This window comes from Megalopta genalis, chromosome 12 (assembly GCF_051020955.1).
Source record: "Megalopta genalis isolate 19385.01 chromosome 12, iyMegGena1_principal, whole genome shotgun sequence".
In the NCBI taxonomy this organism is placed as follows: Eukaryota; Metazoa; Arthropoda; class Insecta; order Hymenoptera; family Halictidae; genus Megalopta; species Megalopta genalis.
Genome location: NC_135024.1, coordinates 14,048,931 through 14,071,094, shown reverse-complemented (window position 1 = coordinate 14,071,094; position 22,164 = coordinate 14,048,931). Strand labels below are relative to the sequence as shown.

Sequence of the window (22,164 nt, the reverse complement as noted above, 5' to 3'; positions counted from 1 at the left end):
ATTTTACAGGCGAATATTGAATAAAAATTTATTTTTGTTAAAATATCGTATGTGTGTTCACTTTTACTCCTCATTATATTTACTTCTTAATCAGTTAGCTGTTTTTGACGAGTAGACTTGTCATGAAGAAATAGCAACAGTTTGTGTTAACAGTTTGTGACCAATTGCTGTGCCTTTGTTTTATTTTCGGACATTAAAGTTTCTTATTCTTTTATCTTGTTCAATTTTGAATAAAACAATTTAACGTGTCCGATTCGATAAATATAAAGTTAATGATGCCGGAACACAAAACAAGGCAAAATAATTAGTCACCTCGCAGTACCCCATTCGTCGAAGCAGCTAACTGGTTACACTGCCAAAAGAAATTCGCAGGAAAAGTCAGCAGAAAAGACAGAATATGAGATAGGCGATAAAATGACAGTGTCCTCACCGTTTCTGCCAACACCGTTCGTGACCCAGTCCGGAGCTGTCAGGTTCGCAGGTTTCGCGGTCCTGACGACAATATGCTGCATGTCCCTCCAAGTGAGCTCTTTGTTGGCCTCGAGGGCAAGGGCGCAGATACCGGCTGCCAAAGGCGCCGATGCCGATGTCCCGGTGTGACTGCTGGTGCAATGGTTATGCAAGTCGGTGGTCACCACTTGTTTCTCCCCCGCTGAACCTGAACTGTAGGTAGTGGCCAGGGTCGAGGAGCAGGCCTCGCTGTACCAAGGCACCTGTCCGTTCTCCGTCGCGCTGCTGATAGACAAGGTCCAGATGCTGTTTGTGTAGCCGTCGCAGTTGCAGTTGTCGTGGTCCTTGCCGCCGTTCCCCGACGCCCAAACGAAGATCGATCCCTTGCTGTTCCGACCCTGATGATCAAAGGAAGCATCTCGATGAATCGAATGGCCGGCGAGATCCTTCGATCATTGGGAATTCGATTTGCTGGATTAACTGTGAGGGATCTTGGGATATGGAATTATTATAGCATTTAGGTAGCTTCTCCTTGCGATTAGAATTTTAGGGAGTGTGAGGAGGGTATACGGATTTTGTGAATTTCCTCAGCAGAACGCCGATCTTTATGCAATTCTTAAGAAAATCTTAAGAAGTTGTAAAAAGAATTGACTATTCCTTTTAATCATTCTAATTAGATGAATGTTGTGTAGGAATATTCGTAAATTGTTTTAACGTCTCCACAGATTTGTGTTTCACCTATGCATTTTTGCTATGAGTGAATAAAATCCGCAGTAATTTAGAAGCGCAGAAATATTTGCCGCAAAGAAGAGGTTCTTCTAAAAAAAGATAAGAAATACAGTATGATTTAAAAAATGAAGATCTATTTATTGAGAAAATTTAATGGTTGATATTTGCGACAACTACTACTTAATCAATTTTAACGAAATAGAATTGCTTAACTGCGTTAAGCAAACGTTTAATATCTTTTTCGAGCAACGTATGAACTTAAACGATTGTGTTTGATCTCCGCCTTCATAAATCAGGCTTTGAAAATGTGACTTTAGAGAGAAAGAATAACTTCTTGCTAGTCAATAATAAATTGAAGATAATCAGATTAATGCATCACAATCGAAATTTAAACTTAGAACAAAAACAATTCATTATGATCTACAGTGGATAAAAATCGCACACATTCAAAACGGAATAACTTTTTTAAAATTGGGCCAAGCGATTTAAATTGTTTTGGGATTTTAGAGGAACATGACTAAAAAATTATTTCCAAAAATTGCAATTTGTTGGCATGATAAGAGAATTAAAAATTGATGTTTCTTCAACTTTTTTATCTGAGCTTATAACGAAAATTTAAAAAATGCATTTTGTAGACCCCGGTAACTTATATATATATATATATATATGCAGGTTGAAAATTTCATTTAATGTGTCCTGGACTAGATTCTGACATTCGTTGTCTAAACGTTTGAAACACGGTAGGTTCCGTTGTTAAACAATGAAACTCATCTAACAACAAATAATTACGTTCATTTGAAACAAATTAAAAGTTGAGAACATAGTAGTCATTGCGAAAAGTTTTAATCAGAACGCCTAATGTGTATATGTAGTTTTGCTGAACCTTGTATGTAATTAACAATTGTTAGTCAACAGTGTCAACTGTCGCAAGTGTTTACGATATACAGTAATTTCCGTTTTTATAATTGTTGATAATCAGTGGGGTAACTAAAAGGGGTACCTCAAAAAATACCTTTCAAAAAATTTATACATAAAATTATAAATAATCTTTAGCATACTCAGTTATATTTTTGAGAAAAAGGTCCGAGGTTTAAAGAATATAATAAGTTCGAATGGTGTTTACTAAATTATGGAATATTGACATTTTCCTTGGCCATTTGAGAAAAGGTATAACGAGTATGCAAATTCTTTTAATATTTTCGAGCCACTCGAGCTCGGGTGCGATTCATTTAATAACAAGGCAAGAGGAGTGATAAGACCGTAGTTTATTAAACTCCCTGCGTTTTTCCAAGTAGAGTAAGTTCGAAATTCAATATACACGGCTACGCCGCAACGATTTCGCTGAAGTATTCTCTGGAAATATTAAACTGTTTAGCATATACGGGGTGCTCGACGGACTACCGCAAGCAGAAAGTCACTTTATGAATATTTAACGATTAACGTTGTTTCTGGGAGTAGTGCTTTAAATACAGAAATAACAGTAATTATACCGAATAGATGAATTCATGCTTCTTGACGAGAATAGTCGCCAGCAGTATTGTTACCCGGTCCAACAAAACAATTGCCCGACAATTTTTCATACAAACCTTCTATCGCGCAACTAATTATCCGAACTTATTCACCACACATTTCTTTTCGAATAGTTTCAAAGTTCAGTATTCCTAAAACAATCAAATTAATTCTCCACGCTTCTATTTATTACATAGGCGTCAAAAGATCTATGCACAATTCGACACCAGCAAATAATATTATAATGTAATAATATAATAATATAATAATATAATAATTCCCGAAAAAGTGAATTTAAAGATATTTTTGCCACATTGTGGCCAAAAATTATCAGTATGTGAGTGTTGGTGGACACGTAGTGGTGTCTGCAAACTTCGTTTATGAATATTATTCGTTATTCCACTATCATTATTATCATACATGCTTACAGAATAAACATTGATGTTCCTCATGTCTAGCGTGACATTTGTACAATTTTTATAATTCAACTATCAATATTATCACTAGACTATACGGCAGTTTATATCAATAAAATATATAAAAATATGTAAATGGCATATGATAAGTATATATCAATAATATGTCAATATGTATACGAGAATATGCAAAATATACTCGAAACATGACAAAATAATTTTTTTACTTTAAATATCAAATAATAATCAATTATTATTTAAATTACAATATGTTACGAGTACTTTTTTCAATACTATCAAGTGTTGGTTAATGATGTTCATCGGTTACAGTCAATTTATAGGCTAAGAACGAATGCTCAACATTGCAAGACATCGCGGCATATTTGAATTTACTCAAATACCATGCTGTAATTATTTTAAGTTCTTTAACAATTTGTTCTCGCAAAATTTCACTAATTTTGAATATTGTTTCGAAACCTGGATTTTTTGTTATCTCTGTGTTCCATTTTGTTATAATTTTTTCTCCGCAAATTTCAGGAATGCCCTTAAAATTGCGATATATATTCAGTACTGGTTTCATCGATTCAGTTAAAGGCAGTCGAATAGTCTTTAATTCTTTTGTATCATCCGGGAAAGTTTGAACGTGGGTTTTGATAAATATTAAATTCTGAATTAACGATTCAGCTTGATGACCATCTTGTACTTTTTTAATTGCCAAAGTATCGTTTGCATTGAAAGATTCAACTACATTTTTAATATCTTTTAAATTCGTCGTATAAAATATTGCTGCCTGAATCAACCTCGTTAAGATTGGCTTAGATTGTCTAAAATTCTTCGATAGCATTCGACTTGAAGTAATGCTTTTACAAATATTTTTTAAATAGAAAATGCTAAATCATTTACAAGAAAATATTGACGCACATCTTCTGCAACCGTATGCAAGCCACGAATCACACGCGTTAGATGCACCGTACTTCGATAAAACACCTTTAAATGTTTTCTAGCTTTTATCATATGCGCAGTCGCATCTGTAGTCAACAACTAGATAATGTTCGAAATTAATGTTATGCATTTGCATAAACATTCGAGGTATAGTTACCACACATGTTTACATACTTGTATTAGCATTTTTATTCCTTAATTTTTACATCACATTACTTTTTAGTATTCGCGCAAATATTTTAAGATAACAAGATACTGTATTACGAGTCACAGAAAAAGTTTCTCCCAGCGAACCAACTCCGCTGGAATCTTTCCAGCCCCTGCCCAGGCGCAGTGTACAAACTAAATATTTAGTGAATATATTTAATTTATCAGAATGAAGTGATGAGAGAGGCCAGAAGAAATTTCACCGAGCGAAACTAAAGTTGCCATATAAGTTCCTCGAATGTTTTTCCACGGAGTTTGCATTCGCTGCAGATAAAATTTATTGCTGTTTACTTAATAAAATTGAGCTGCCAAGCAGTGCAGTCGTTTGTCTTGCAAAGTTAGAAGAAAATTACGAGTGCAGAAAATTATCAGATGGAACGTCGCCGTGGCATCAAAACTTTCAACACGGTAAATAGAAATCAACGAATCGAGTAGGCTATTTAATTCAGGTGAATTCGTTCGAGGAGACTTTTATAGGTTTTAATATTGCGACAGAGTACACTGTTAATCAAGCAAATTATTCGTTGAGCTACAAGTTTTTGGTGCCTGACACACTTGCGCAAACTAAAATTTACAACTATAATTCTTTTAAAGAAATGTTAGCGTGAAGAAAATACATTGTATACTCCACACAATAGTAATTATGAATGCAAAATATCAATTCAAAACAGTTTCGTGACCATGTGATCCCACAAATATTTCTTTAATTTTACATATTTTGCATATTGCACATGTTTTGCATATCTTTTATAAATACACACGTTAAAACGTACTGCACATGTCGTACGTTTATTGCATTTCTTTACATAAGATTCACACTTATGGGATTTTGAGCATTATCTAATTGTTGACTACAGATGCGACTGCGCATACGATAAAAGCTAGAAAACATTTAAAGCTGTTTTATCGAAGTACGGTGCATCTAACGCGTGTGATTCGTGGCTTACATACGGTTGCAGAAGATGTGCGTCAATATTTTCTTGTAAATGATTTAGCATTTTCTATTTAAAAAATATTTGTAAAAGCATTACTTCAAGTCGAATGCTATCGAAGAATTTTAGACAATCTAAGCCAATCTTAACGAGGTTGATTCAGGCAGCAATATTTTATACTACGAATTTAAAAGATATTAAAAATGTAGTTGAATCTTTCAATGCAAACGATGCTTTGGCAATTAAAAAAGTACAAGATGGTCATCAAGCTGAATCGTTAATTCAGAATTTAATATTTATCAAAACCCACGTTCAAACTTTCCCGGATGATACAAAAGAATTAAAGACTATTCGACTGCCTTTAACTGAATCGATGAAACCAGTACTGAATATATATCGCAATTTTAAGGGAATTCCTGAAATTTGCGGAGAAAAAATTATAACAAAATGGAACACAGAGATAACAAAAAATCCAGGTTTCGAAACAATATTCAAAATTAGTGAAATTTTGCGAGAACAAATTGTTAAAGAACTTAAAATAATTACAGCATGGTATTTGAGTAAATTCAAATATGCGATGTCTTGCAATGTTGAGCATTCGTTCTTAGCCTATAAATTGACTGTAACCGATAAACATCATTAACCAACACTTGATAGTATTGAAAAAAGTACTCGTAACATATTGTAATTTAAATGATAATTGATTATTATTTGATATTTAAGTAAAAACATTATTTCAGGTCTCTTTTAAAAAAATCCCAGAATAGATCTAAAAATGACACATTACTTATAAGTAAGTAATCCTTATAAATATCTTTCCAGGCAACTATTAATAATAGTGGAATAAACTTCTCGAAATACATAGCTACACTCCTAAGTTCTATATGAATTTATAAATAAACTTTCTTGAAATGTATAGGTACACTCCAAAACGTATGAAAAAGGTTTTTAGTCACACCTGTTTATCGATCAACTAAGTTTGGCGTGTTCCCTTGAACGTCGCATCGACGATCAAATGAATAAGATAAATCTATTAGTAACTGGACATGCCTAGTGTTGAGACTGATACCACATCGATACCTATCGATACCAGTTGACAAATTTCGATCCAATACCGAATTGCATCAAAGACGTAGGTATCAAACAGAATCGATATCTGACTGATACTTTTAAGGAAATATCGATACCTGACGGGTAAATTGCCAGTATAGTAGAGCCTTTTTTTTAGTTTTGGGACTTTGCTAGATTTCTCGGGAAACGTTTCATAGTTCCAAATACTATTATATTACTTAAGTAAGTACAAGGTTAAATAATAACAGATATGGAATTTCATCTGGGCCAGGGGGCCGACCTTTTGCAGTTTTTCAGAACGTGTTCCACTTCTTTGAGCAGAAATTCATTGTTTAACCCTTTCGTTACGGCAGTACGCTCCCGCGGAGTAATGTCACTGAACGGGGACATCGCACAGTGGTTGATGAATTAGCTGTTCACGACGACTTTAGCAATGTTTTAAGGTGTAAAGACAGTTTTATATACAATGGTCCACAAAAGAGTTCGTACACCTTTTAAAATGCAATAACATTTTCAAAACTGAACTAAATGATATGATTTTTTTTTAGGTGATAGAGGGACTAGTCTACTAGACGATGGCTAAAAAGCTTTCTTTTTAACTGCAGTAATGATTAAAAAATCTAGATGACATTAATTGTTTATTTAAACAAAAATTTTTTTGATTTTCTACGTTGATGTTTATAGAAGACTGAGTACTAATTAATTTTTGTTCCAAATATTTTTTTATCGAAGCACCGGAAATGACGGAAATGTGATAAAACATGTGAATAATAAATGATATTTGTAAATTTTTATTCTATCAATAGTAAATTTCTCGTATTTAAAAATGTTGTTGTCTATAAGAAATATTGCTTATGATTTATTTGAACATTAATATTCAATTGACTAAGGAGAATTATTAGCGTGTTATATAATTAACAATTTATATCTTTTGAGACTCATCTGATCGCGCTTTCTTTCCAAGTGGAATTATTTCTACGTACTGTTATCTGTATAATCATACAAACATCACGTCCTCCAACGTTCATCGATGAAAATAATTATTTAAAACGGATCAATGACCGGAACCGCGCATAGCGTCAAGAGGTTATTGTCGTTGTTTCTGTTAACTTATAATTTTTATATTTTAATAATGGTACTTATATTGTTTCCTAATACTGTCGTTGCTCCGTTGATAATCACAAGTGCATACATTGCACGTTGATAGTCTTCGGCGTTCGCACTTACATCTTTCAACATCAACTTGGCACTTTTTTATATGTTCGCTTCCCCAAGTGTTACCTAACAACTCTGTCGTCGTATTATATGAAAAACGTAAAAATAAGTACATTTCATGCATATTCAGTTATTTGTATATTTTCAGATCATGCAATTATGATAAACAAAAATACAATTTGAATCAGTTAATCCGTTTGAAAATAGAATTCTTTTTGAACTTCGTTGTAACATTGTAACAAGAGCGCAAAACTAACTAACTTTGAACAAGGCTTCAAACAAAATTTTCAAATAAATATTTCCAATCTTTTAAAAAATTAACCTCTAAACTATAAAATTATACCAAATAATCGCATTTTTCCAATTTCTTGTACCAGTTCAAGAAAGATTTTTTATTATAATACTTTTGTGTACTGTACAAATACTGTTGAATAGAAAAACCAGAAGAAACTTGTTTCGAAGTTTAGAATATATTTTCAAAATATTTCAAAAAAATAGTTCCAAATATACTTTTAATAGGATTAATCCAATACGTGTCAATAGAATCAAGAGATACTCTACAAGTACAGCAGGATTTTATTGTATTGTATCGTATTGTATTTGTATTGTATTGTATTTATTGTATTGTATTGTATCGTATACAAAATTTCGAAAAAAGTTATTGCTGTGATTAGTTTGGATTTAATAACGTGTGGAGGCGGAGAGGGCCAGCTAGACTACGTTTGCAATGTTCCGCATTCGGCATAGTTTTTTTGCACGTATGGTCGTGCCGGCTTCACGGCCGGTCCTCTCGGTCCTCACACGTTCCTAAACCGAAACCAAACCTGAATCGATGTATTTTTTGAACTGAAAGGTGACCCCTATAAGTAAATATGTGCCGCAATTTCATTTCAAATATGTATGCAAATCTCGGAAACTAAAGCCGAGCGACGATAATATGTATACATAAAAACAATTTGTTCAGAATGTTGACTTTGACAATATAGCTTAAAGTCATCGAAATTGGTGAGGACGCCTTTAGTGTGAATAATCACCAATATTTTTACAACATACAAAAAATAAAAACATTGTCGTTTTGCAAATTTGACCCTCGGTCATGTTTTTGAAAATTTATAAAATTAAGTTGAAAAGTTAAAAAAATAAATTTTAAAAAATTTTTATTATTCATTTAAATACCTCTATTGTTTAACAATATGTTTCAAGAAGTTTGACATTTTAAAAATTATTGTTTATTTATGGTCAATGCCGTTTCATATCTCTATTTTGCACGATTTTATGATTTGTTTACAGTATGTATTTTTTTTGTTGCAACTTGTATGACCGAATCCACTTTATCGGGATGGACAGTCATGTACTATTGGAAAACTAAAAGGAGGAACTCTACCGACAAGCTAAACGACGCAAGGGGCAAGAGGAATCAGCCGGTCGTTCCGTCTGTACCCTCCCACTTTTCAGATTCTGAGTCATTATTGGCTAAGTTACGCGATAGACAGAAGACGTGATTAGGTGAAGCGGACGATCGCTTCCCCTTGCCCCTCGCGTTGTTTAGTTTGGCGTAGCAACCGGCTGATTTCCTTTGCCCCTTGCGTCTTTTAGCTAGTGGGTAAAGTTTCTTCTTTTAGTTTCCCAATAGTATAAAACACATATAAATATAATTTGTTATCTTAATTTGTTAATGCCTTATGAATAAATTTGTAAAATTGGAATGCATCTTCGCTTGATTTTCCCCACGTCACGTCAATATTAGCGGTAAATGGGCCAAAACTGCATTCCAATTTTACAATTTTTTCAGATGCATTAACAAATGAAGATAACAAATTATGTTTACACGTGTTGTACACATGATTGTCTATACCCATAAAGTGGATTCTAGTTGCAACAACAAAAATACATACTATTGGGTTGGCAACTAAGTAATTGCCGATTTCAGTTACATTCAGATGTCTCTCACTCCCATTTTTATGATATCCGTAAATGTTATATTATAAAATTGTTATTATTATTATTGTTATGTTATTTTTTATTATCCGTGAATGTTAGCAACTGGACAAATTGAATGCAGCGGTCAAGGAAAAGCGACCAGAATTGGTCAATCGTAAAGGTGTCATTTTCCAGCAGGACAATGCTAGGCCGCGCACGTCTTTGTCCACTCGGCAAAAATTGATGGATATTGATTGGGAATTGATGTTACACCCACCATATAGCCCTGATCTCGCGCCATCGGATTACCACTTATTTCGATCCCTGGACAACTCCCTTCGTGGTAAAACTTTTAATGATGATGACGCTGTAAAATCTCACTTAACTCAGTTTTTGGCCGAAAAGAATCAGACTTTCTTCGTGGAATTTTCAAGTTGTCAGAGAGATGGCAAAAGGTCATCGAACAAAATGGAAAGTACATTACAGATTAAACTTCATTCCAAGTAAAAAAAATTTTTTATTTCATTGAACAAATCGGCAATTACTTAGTTGCCAACCCAATATAATCAAATAGTATGGGATAGTATGGGATATAGGGATATAAAACGACATCGATCATAAGTACTAATTTTTAAAGCGCCAAACTTCTTGAAACAGAAGTGTAAAACTAGTACGCAACATTTAAAAAAGATTTATTTCTATAATCTTTAAACTTAATTTTATAAAGTGCTCGAATACTTGTGGCGTGAAAATTCGACGTTTTTTTTATATTTTTTTAAATTATGTTTTAGACTAAATCGAAAGTTTTTTTGTATTTTGACCCAGACCTTTTTCCTCGTGGGTCCATTCGGTACTTTTCCGACCAAACAGTTCCCCAACCCAACTTTTCCGCTTTTACATCTGCTCCGCCCCTACCATTCTCCTCCTCAGCAGCTTCCTCGCCCCTACGAATCTAACCCAGATAGCCTAATATTAAAATAATTCTCGAATATTTCATACTTTGCCTAAGAACGCCAAGCATTCTATACAACTCCTGCATTTGATATATTGCCGTTAACATGCCTGTTGCTGTGTGGGGTAACCAATTGCTGTGCCTCTGATTTCTTTTTACGCATAATTAACTTTACATTTATCGAATAAGACATATTACATTCTTCTATCGTTTCATTTCGTTTATTTTCCAATAAGCAAAAACAAAATTCTGAAATAAACAAAATAAAAGAATAAAAACATGTACTATGTCTAACTCAATAAATATATAGTCCATTTATGCTAAAAAATAAATTAACTACTCTGCAACTATTTCTATAGATTTCTCGGAAACGATGAGCGAACCACGGCAATTTTGTATAGGGAAAAGTTGTTCAGAATAACGATATATTTCAAGGTCAACGTTATCTGAGCTAACTCTTCTAAATATAATATGCATAATTCATAATTCGTAATTCGAAAATTCGTAATTTGTAATTCGTAATTTGCAAATACCATTTCCCAATATCTTTTTCACAACATTTAGATAATCTCGTAACATTACAGTTGAAAGACATAATCAAGTGGCTGGTTTCAGTTGGAACACCTTGTGTACAATGTTGTTCTCCTTTTTGATGAAAATCATATCTTTTCATTTCATATTTTCATCGTATGCTTGATTATAAACTTTTTGTCATTACACTGTTTAATTTGTTCACTTTACGTCTTAGTTCAATCAAACAATTCATTAACAAATGCGTGCTGTACCATGTTCAATTACTAGGACTAATGTGTCTAATCACTGGGCCATCGAAAGGGTCTCAAATTTTATGCAATTAAAGAGTTTCACCCCATACAAAGCTTTCATTTGACATGCATTTTGAAGAATAGACTGTCTTCCCGATCAGATGAACCTATTCACGTATAAATGTGTAGAAAATTCTTTCCTTGATCGTTCGATAACTGGAACATTTACCTTGAGTAATTTCGAAATGTACGATCTTTTATCTCTTGATCTTTTACCTTCAAACGAAACTCCGCCCGTCCGATCCAAAAACGTTGAATTTCAATTCGTCGGATAATTTCACTTTACTCCAGAATTCATTATCCTTACTAATAAATTCCATGGCGAATTTTAATCTCTTCTTTTAATTTATGTCGCTAACGTACGGCTTTTTTCTGGGATCTCCTGCATGATAGTCACTTCCTCACAGTATTCGTCTGGATAATTTTGGATGTACATCCTTCTTGAACTGTTCCTTCACTACTGTTACCTTGACTACTATTTCTGATCATTTTCATGGACGCGGCCTGAACGGTACTTGTTTTTCACAGTTCCTCCAGATTTTGATTTTTTAATGATATAATGTATCGTAGATCTATTTATATTTAACAATTTACTAATTTCACCATACGTAATTCCCTTTTTACGCCACTTAACAATTAATTCTCTCTCATCTGCAGGAATTTCAGACACCTTATATAATATAAATGCTAGACTACGAACTGACACGCGTACGAAGATTAACAACAATGTTTCTTCACATCGCGTGACTGAAAAACTTTGTTGTTATTGATTCTCTCAAACATTTCTATGCGTTCAAACACTTTTGTGGTTTCACCGAAATTTACGTTTGTGAAAAACAATTCATAATTATTATGTATATTTCTCGGTTTGATTAAAACTATACCTATTTTTTTAATCTAGATAGTCATATCTATACAGAGTGTACCAAAATTATTGCACAAGCGGGTAATGAGGGGTTTCTGAGGTCATTTGAAGTAACTTTTTCCTTGGCGAAAATGCAATCCGCGACTTTGTTTACGAGTTATTAACGGAAATCACTGACCAATGAGAGGCCAGCTCGGCTGGCGCAAGGCGGCCAGTTCCGTTCATTGGCTTGGCCGTCTCACGCCAGCTGATCTCGCCTCTCATTGGTCACCGTTTTCCCTTAATAACTCGTAAACAAAACAGCGGATTGCATTTGCGCTAAGGAAAATATTACTTCAAATGATCTGAGGAATCCCTCATTTCCCACTTGTACCATAATTTTAGGACATCCTGCATACAATATTAATAATATTTCTGTAGGTACTGCGTAACATACTTATTATAACTTGCGAAGTATTTGATGGTAAGTTGTTTACATCAGTTTTAGAATACGGAATCGTTAAAGGAATTACAGCGAACGAATGTTCGGTTGACAACAAAGGTTAAATTACCATCTGCTTCGAGGATAAAAAGCTTGACAGTGCTTTGATCATTCTCATAGTAAGATTATCCGTAATTCGCGAGCGAATTCAAAAATTCCCAGTGCACTGGCAATTTCAAACAGAAGAAGGTATCCCGCGTGCCGTCGCGTCGCGCGTCGTAAAGGCTACAAGAGGGCGTAAAAGACCATGATCGACCGTTGGTAATTGGCGTAGCGAGCGTTAGCGGGGCCGATAATTACCCGCGGTGATCGAGAGGCGATTCTTTTTCCTCGGGCGAAAATAGTCGTTGCCGGGGACAACCATAATTCGATTAGACCGACGAGAACCGAGCGGAAGTTCTTCCCGGGAATCCGGCTTAACGGACTCTGTCGGTCGGGGGTCAGTCCTCAGAAAGTTCCTAATTGGCTGCTTTTAGACGAACTGTCCCCGCACCAGCACGCATTACCATTTTAACCTTACCCGCGGAAACTGGTAGCCGTAAGTCATATGCAAATGCCGGGGGGTACTTTCGCCGCGGGAACTCGTTAAAACACCGCCGCCGGAAAATAGAATTCGCCGAAGCAGAATTTCCGAAGCTCCGCGGGCCATTCGCGGAAAGTAACGCGCGAGCAATTAGCCGAACTGTTCGGCCCGTACGGAGCCCGGTGATTAACTAATCGGGAACACTTTTTTATACCGATGATGCTAGATTATGCGAGAAATATCGACCGTGAAGTCTACCGAACTGATAATCGCGTTTTTATTCTCGCACGCTACTCTCGCGATAGTCGCTACTCGCGCCCAATTCTCGGTTAATTAGGTAAAAGCACCTATTACGGAATACCAGTTAATTGAAACCTCTTCTTGAAACAGTAGCGCAAACGATACAATGACGAATAGACAGAGCATATGGAAGTGGAAATACAAATTCTACCTATATTTTTGAATATTGTTTTTTATACATTTACTCGTATAAACACTTATGCGAGTTATGCAACGAAAAACGTTTAATCGGATACGGGTGCTTGTAAGCAAGAACACATTGTTCCGCATTGGCATTTGAAGATACCGTTCCAAAATTGGACATTCAATATGAAACACAAGGACATTGCAGGAAAACTGTATTTCCTAATAGCTTCGTACTTGTACTTTTCTAGTTTACTCGTATTACTTTTTCTTCATATTGAATAAATATTTTATCAATCAATCAACATCAATTTGTCGAACAGTACCTATAAATATTAAACAATAAGCACTCTTAATTGTAACAAAATCGACGATAATCGTATGTCCCCTGAAAAGCGTTCCGTAATCTTTTCGTAAATCATATTCACCCCTTTTTAAACTCTCAATTAATTCTTTTGGAAATGAAGTTCACCTCTATGCAAATAAAGGTAACTCTCTTGCAGGTCTTATTCAGCTTTTTAAATTGTCCCACAACCACTTCCATATTTACTTATAATTTTTTGATTTTTGCTATGATATCGCAAAATCTACATACACGCTTTGAGAATAAAAATGCAAAATATTTCAAGCAATTCAGTGTATTTTACATTAATTCGCATTAATTTTTTTGTTATATGATAGAAAGATTAGTCTACTACAAAATAACTAAAATACTTTTTAAAAATTTTGCTATTATTTACAATTATACCTTTTTTTATCTAAGACTATAACGAAAATTTAAAAATGCGTTTTGTAGATCTCGGTAACATATATGGATACTCAAAATACTATCGAAATCGGTTCACGAAGTCTGCAGACTTTTTATTGTTATTGGACGAAAGTGTAATAAACCATGACATTTAATTGTTAACATATCATATTAAAGCCAATTATATTAAAGCGATTTCGATGAAACTTTCAGTATGCATAGAAGTTACTCAGATCAGCAAAACGCAGCTTTTAAACTTTCGTTATAGGCTCAAATAAAAAAGTTACAAAACGAGAGTTCTTCATTTTCTTTTGTAGATTAATCCTGCTATAATCTAAAAAAATTCATGTCATTTCGTCTAGTTTTAAAAAAGTTATTGCTTTTTAAGAGCTGTTTCTTTACCTTTGTCCATAACCGTAAACCCATGTTGGTTTAGTGAGCCAACATATTAATTGTGACCGAAACTATGTCTCAAAAATATTTTCGCATAGATGTTTAATTTAGAAACAGTTATTATTATTATTATTATTATTATTACAAAACTTTTTAAATGGTAAAAATTTCAATATAATAGCGATAGCCTCAAATCGCACTTGATTGAGTTTTTTACTGATAAGGACCAGAAGTTTTATGAGCGCTGAATCATGAAGTTACCAGAAAGATGGCAAAAGATCATCGAACAGAATGGAAATGTTTGACTGATTAAAGTTCATTTTTTGTATTGGGAAAAATTGAGTTTTATATCACATTGAAGTACCGAAATTACTTTCCTGCCAACCCAATATGCAGTACCTAATATTATACTATACTAATTAAGAATCTTTCACGTTTTTATGCTTTAAGTAAGCAGGATGGCTGGAATCATGACACAGTGAGACGAGCTTTTTTTAAAAACGACTCTGTTTGAGAGTACGGTAGTGCAACTAATTCTAACTCTTTTTTTTCAAAAAATTGCAAATTTGATGTCAATTCGACTGCAAAAGGTATAATAATTTCTTTGCAAAAGATTCCGAAACAGAGTTGAAAAAAGAAACACGCATTTCACACTAGAAGACCCCCTTAAAAGAAAATCCCGCAGAGTTCTGCGAAGGAGCACGACGATCGCGTTGCGGAATTCGCAATAACCCGAATTCGCAGTCGCGTGCGAGACAAAAGGGGAAGAAAGTGATTGTTCTCGCGAGGCGTCGCGTTTCGACACGTTTCGTTCTCATTAACTGACTTGTCTATTTAACTCGCGGTGGTCCCGTATCTGCAGCCTGACGATCGGTTTCCTTCGTCGACGTCGACGGAACGTCGGCCGACGTTCTCAGTGTCTGAGAGCCAAGATAAAGAGGCCTCCGCGGCCGTCTCGTCTGACAAACCCAATCGAAGAGGATCGGTTCTCCGGCAGGCATACACGTCGGGATAACAATGAGATCGCAGCATCGTTCTTGAAAAGAGCCCCGGACTGCTTTCAGGTGATACATTGCTGGAAATTTCATTCCGGGAAACGGCTCTGCTACGATTCTATCACGACGGTCAGGCGTGGCTGTCTTCGTCTCCTATTTTTTCACATTCCGCGCGACTACAAACGGCGTAACGAATTTTTTGTCTCACGCGGGCAATTGAGCGCAGCCGGTTTAATGCTTGGTAAAACGTCGTTTCGACGATGCGAGAGAATACCAGTGATAAGGTGGAATCAGAATCGAATAAGAAAGTTGTGTCGGGACTAGTTTTGTTTCTCGGATGAACCGCGGGATACATATTGATTTATCTCCCCGGTTTTCGATCAGCCGGGCGAAGGTTGTGGGTGTTCCAAAGATGAGAACGTGAATTTTATGGAGTGGATTAGTCTATGATTACCCGTTGACGAAGATTGTCAAAGCAACTACAAAAATTTCATAAAGTCAAAATAATTTATTTTGTGAAATAGAAACCGAAAACTTATAATGTATTCAAGTACTTTCTCAAGGTTCTTTCAACGTTCTTCAATGATGTTTCAATCGTGTCATCATTGTTATTATTCATTCAAATTAATTAGGTAATGTTGAATAGATGGATAGCGTATGAAATTTACCAAACAATCCAACTTGAAGATTCTTTCTGACTTTTATTTTGATTTTAAAGGACTTTGATGGTCTTTGATTGTTAAGGACTCTGATAGTCTCTGATTCTTAAGGACTCTTAAATAATGTTAAAATAGATGGATCAAGGGTAAGCGTTGCGTTTAGGAAAAGCAGTTCCGATGACCGTGATATTGAAATTTGTTATCAAGATCATCACTCTGAACAACTTCTTCCTATATACATATGTTACCATTGCACGCCCTTCGTTTTAGAGATATTAGGTCTACCGGAAAGTTCTGCCGTTTTTGAATTGAAATATAACACAATTTTCATACATTTAATAATATTTATTGTAGAATATACTTTCCATCGTTACTTATGAATTCTTGCCAGCGTGATGGCAACTCGTAAATGCCATTTTTAAAAAATGATTTATTTTTAGAGGCGAAGAACTCAACTAGTGCTTGGTTGACATCAGCTTCAGTTTTGAATTTTTTTTCCTGTAAAAAGTTTTGCAAAGAGAAAAACAAGTGATAATCGGAGGGTGCTAGGACTGGGGAGTATGGTGGATGTGACAGAATTTCCCAGCCTAGCTCTGCGATTTTCTGACGAGTTGCCAAAGCAGCATGTGGTCTGGCATTATCATCGGTAGCCATGTTTCCACGATCGCGTTTCACTTAATAATGACATGAGGCATCTTTGTTTCAGTTTATTTAGGAGAGTACATGTGTGTAAATGCAATGATAAAGAGAGATTGTCATATATGTCTCAAATCAACATGTGCATATGGATTGAAACTTGAAGTGACACTATCGAACAGAACTTTCCGGTAGACCTAATAATTGCAAAAATAGCTTTATGTGTCCAATCGCTCACGAAAGTATTCGAACACTAGTGTAACTTTGACTTTTACGTCATATATTTATATATATACATATAAATAAATGTACATTGAGGGGAAAAATCTTTTACACTATGTTAAAGTAGAGTACATAAATGTCAAAACACTTTCGATTTAAAATAAAACGTTGCCAACATAATTAAAAACATAAAGACTATCGAATTTTCACGCAACATAAGCATTCGAATGCGCCTCATAAAATCATCTTTAAAAGTTATAAAAATACATTTCTTTTTAATTTTCATTATTAATTTAAATACCTCTATTATTAATAACGTATTTAACAATACGTTTCAAGAAGTTTGACATTTAAAAAATTATCATTTATTTTATAATCGATGTCGTTTTCTATCCCTATTTTACACGCTTTTATGATTTGTTTATAGTATGTGTTTTCTTTTTGTTGCAACTTGTATGACCGAATTTACTTTATGGGGATGGACAGTCATGTATAAGATACATGCAAATATAATTTGTTATCTTAATCTGTTAATGTATCTGAAGATATTTGTAAAACTGGAATGCATTTTTGATTGATTTTTTCCGTATTACATTAATATTAGCGGGTAAATAGGCCAAAGTTGCGTTCTACGTTGCACCAAAATGAAGTATGTAAATTCTCCCTAATTGACGCTCAACTTGTACATAAAAATGGACAATTTGGGAAGGGGAGATACGATTATTCGAGCCTTGCGGCTCGTTTCTATAGTTACCGATTGGCGACAACTATAAAAACGAACTTGCAATCTAGGTTTAAGTAAAGTTTTTTACAAATATATTGTAAACAAAAGCCGAGCGACGGTAACGTTTATTAAGAAAAGTTGTTCAGAATGACGACCTTGGCAACATATTTCAAGAGCGAAACGATCCGAGCTGCCTCCGTCAAACGCAACATTTACCTGACTAAATAGATTTTCCGAAATATCGAACTTGAAGAACCGCATTTACCGAAAATTTGATTTATCAATTTGTTAGACTTGCGCATAGAACATCAATCTTCTAGTGAGAGAAAACCATTGATTAAAAGAACCGTTAGTTTTTATCTACTTTCACATTATTAATTAAATATGAAAAAAGGAACTTTCGAAAATGTATATATATATATATATATATATATATATATATATATATATATATATATATATGTAATTGTATGTGATAGAACCAATATAATTTATAAACAGTGAAAGACAAAGTTGAAGCGCAACAGTATTTCAGATAGAAACCGAAATTTCAGGGAACGAAATAGTTTTATTTGAACAATCCGTTGCACAAAGTAAAATATTTTTGTTTCAATACTCGTTTTCCAGTAATCCGATCGTGGCGAGATTGAAAAACGAGCTTCTTTTTCCGCAAGGATCGAAATTTTGTGTGTTCCCGTTTTTGTATTTTGATTCTATTCTAGTTCACAGGACGCCTGCACTCGTGCAGATTAAGAATCCTTTATTGTTTTTTGGTTTCGTGGAACTGCAGCAGCAGTGACTACCGTGCTATCCATAGAGAAACATTTTTTTCGAGGACGTCAATAAATTCGTTTTAATTTTACCGTCGATATTTTTACTCAAATATACACGTTATGCACTTGAAAAGCATATTCAAGAGTTGACAGCTCGAGATGTATACATTTAATGTTTCTTTTTTAAAAAATCTAAAAATACATTACTTCTTCTCTGATACTCTGTTCGAATCTGGTATTTGCGAATTCGCGTGTACTTTGAAATGGCATTATGCAGAAATAATTCTAATAAAACAATGACTGAAATCTATAGCATTGAATGAGATCCCTTGTAATTTAAAATGCATTGATTTTGTTAGGACAAATGGTTCTTTTGGTTTATTCTAAAGAAAGAGTTGCACATCGTAACTAGACTTTTATGCGTATTTCAAAGCAACAAACAGATTAGGAGAGTTCAAGTATCAATTTATTAGTGTCAGCTTATTAGAATCATTATAGGAACATAGGATTTGCTATTTGGTTTATAGTTCTTGCAATTGATGCAAACAACTTTTATTTTTCATAAAGGTCCGCAGTCCAAAAGTAACGTACAAAGACATAAAATTATTGACAGTTTCACCTTAATTTTTCTTGTAAACAACGTGCTGCTTAAAAAATGTTTCGGACAAAATTTGTTTAGTCTAAACGAGGCTAAAATTAATCGTTTCCTATTTTTCTTTTATATCAAAATATGAAACACACATGTATCACTCGCAATGCTTATCGCATACATGTTTGCATCATAATGGAGAACATTTCGAACATTTTTTGTCTTAAAAATCGACTAAAGAATATCTCGATAAACATTAATTTCTGAACCTTTGCATCTTAATAATTTTCTATTTTTTATTCAACACTTGACTTTCGAGCGGTATCATTAAATATTGAGCATTACAGTTAAAAACTCAAGGTGTCCCTTAAATTTTGATAAAAAAATAAATGTAGCAAAGAATTAATTCGTTGCAAACAATTTCTCATGCAACATATAGTTCGCAAGAAAAATTAAGACGATTTAGCTAAATGACTCACCCTGTGAAAGTAATTAATTCTAGAAACATGCGATGTGTGTTGTATGTTTCAAACCTGAAACGTGCAATTACGGGAGCAAAGGATTCTTTTGAAGCGTGTTTATTTGAAGAAAAAGTGCAGCGGGATAGTGTCATTCTGAACAAATTTGTCCAGTCGTGAGGTGGATTACGCAACGCAATGATATCGAGCGGTGTGCTGCACAGGGTGTTCCGGAAAATGCGGTGCAACCGGAACATAAGTAATCCTTTGTGTGAAAGATTGGAAACGTTTTGAATAGTTAGAGAAACTCGAAATCTTTTCAAAGTTACGAACGTGACGCAAACAGTTTACTATTCGCAATTAAAATGAAGGAAAACATACGAGACAGAATAAGAGAAAAACAAACTTTCTAACTTCAATTTTGATAAACACAGCAGAATGTGCAATGGACAAGAGGAAACGGCGGATATTATGCACTTATGACAAATACGAATATGTTTAATACAAAAATTTTACGACATTAGAAGAATCCAAGGATGTTCTTACATTATTAATAACTTGTTGAAACTATTAAAAGAAGAAAGACATTTGCATCTGTCTTATGTTTGAATTTCTGAACAGTGTAAAGCGAAACTGAGGCAAGAAGCGAAGATTATGTATTAATATTTATTCAATATATTGAATAATAAGGTGTACGAAAAATAAATGTGATAACTTTATTTTATATAGCCTGTTGTTAGTATGATATATGCAGGATTTTTTGAATATATAGGTCCTTCTTTTCATTTCTTTGTAACCGCAAGGTAATTGAGTTAGTTCTATACAATAATTATAATACAAAAGTCCAACTTCTCGATTTTGAAACGTTTCTATATTTCCCTGCAAATAAATGAAGAGGGTACAAATGATGTTTAAAATTATTCATGCCTTATTATATGCATGGTAGAAATATTATTTCGTTTATCATTTCATTTCTTCAGCATTGTTATTTTCTTAAAGAGGAACGAAGAAATTTGATGCACTTATGACAAATATGGATATGTCTAATACAAAAATGTAACGACAGTTTAATAATGAGTGTCTACGACGCACAGTGGTCGGTTTCCATGCAAAAAGCGGAAAAAATATATGATAAGAAAAATTATGTATTTAAGCCTTACTTTTTCATTACACAGGGTGTCCCAAAATTATGGTATTTCCGAGAAATGAGGGGTTCCTGAGGTGATTCGAAGCAACTTTTTCCTTTACAAAAATGTTCTCCGAGGCATCGTTAACGAATTATTCATGAAAAACACTGACCAATGAGGGGCGAGTTCGCTTGGCGCTAGGCGACCGAGCCAATGAGCGAAACCGAGCTCCGTGCACTCGTTGGCTCGGCCGCTGCGCGCCAGACAAACTCGCCTCCTATTGGTCACTGTTTTTCGTTAATAACTCGTAAACGAAGACGCAGATTGTATTTTCGCTGAGGAAAAAGTTACTTCAAATAACCTTAGGAATCTCTCGTTTTCCGGAAGTACCATATTACTAGTACATATATGTGGGTTTTTGTTAGGATAGAATAATGAAAACAAAATCTACTGTTATTATTGTTTACAAATCAATTTTCTGAAAATACACACAATTTCTGTTTTCAATTCAACTCAATTAAATTGAACGTCCTCTCCATTTACATGTTGCGAACATTGTTCCGAAACCAGTAGTTCGATTGATTCTTTGAGAAATGGTTTCGATTTCTTGATCGTTCTTTTCCTCACACTCGACATGAACGGGTTGGATGTGAGTCAACCTACTCAAAACATTTCGCGTAACTCGGTAACCCATAGGTTTCGCGGTATGCTTCGCGTGGCATGTGCCATTTTGGCATTATTATTAGATGAGTTCTCTAACAGCAGCTGATAGAAGCCAATTTTTATTTTGCTATTAATGTAAGGCGTCACTCTTCAAAATGCGATCAAAGCGAACACTGAACTCCACCGAACTCATAATTAAAGAATGGAATGAAAATTCAACATATTCAATTGGACATAAAGAAGCCATGTAGCCATGTAGCCGTGTCCAAAATGAACAAATGGTAAAAAAGATCATATTAAATAATATTTTCAGTTTATTTGACGAAAGTAGTTAGAATTGGATCATTTAGTTTTATCAATTGTAATATGTGAGAATTAGATTTTATGCATTTATGACAAAAATGTCTAAAAGTCAAATGCAAAACAATAAAATCATTTAAGGGATTTTAAAATTCCGTTGTATTATTTTGAATTCCTTGAAATTATTATAAATAAAAATAAATGTCTATGTAGCACTAATATCTAGCAATTAAAGCAGAGATATTTTATTTTTCACATAAAGATCCACATTCGAATGGTAATAAATGTATTCCTTGTGTACCTCGAAAGGGAAACATTATTTAATAAAAGAAAGTGACGAAATCATTTTGATCTTGTCATAGTTTTTGGAGCCAGCATTCGACGGTCAACTTGTTGACAGGATTGCCAATATCGCGAA

General features: G+C 34.2%; 1 protein-coding gene across 3 annotated transcripts in view; it reads right to left on the bottom strand.

Moving 5' to 3' along the window:
* The window catches only part of LOC117222962 (furin-like protease 1), a 109,614-nt gene that overhangs the window by 69,187 nt on the left and 18,263 nt on the right, over positions 1-22,164 (bottom strand). For all 3 annotated transcript variants that reach the window (XM_076525651.1, XM_076525650.1, XM_033475030.2), the window contains exon 5: positions 431-848. In XM_076525651.1, the coding sequence (XP_076381766.1) occupies positions 431-848 (418 nt within the window). The remainder of the gene's footprint in view (positions 1-430; positions 849-22,164) is intronic.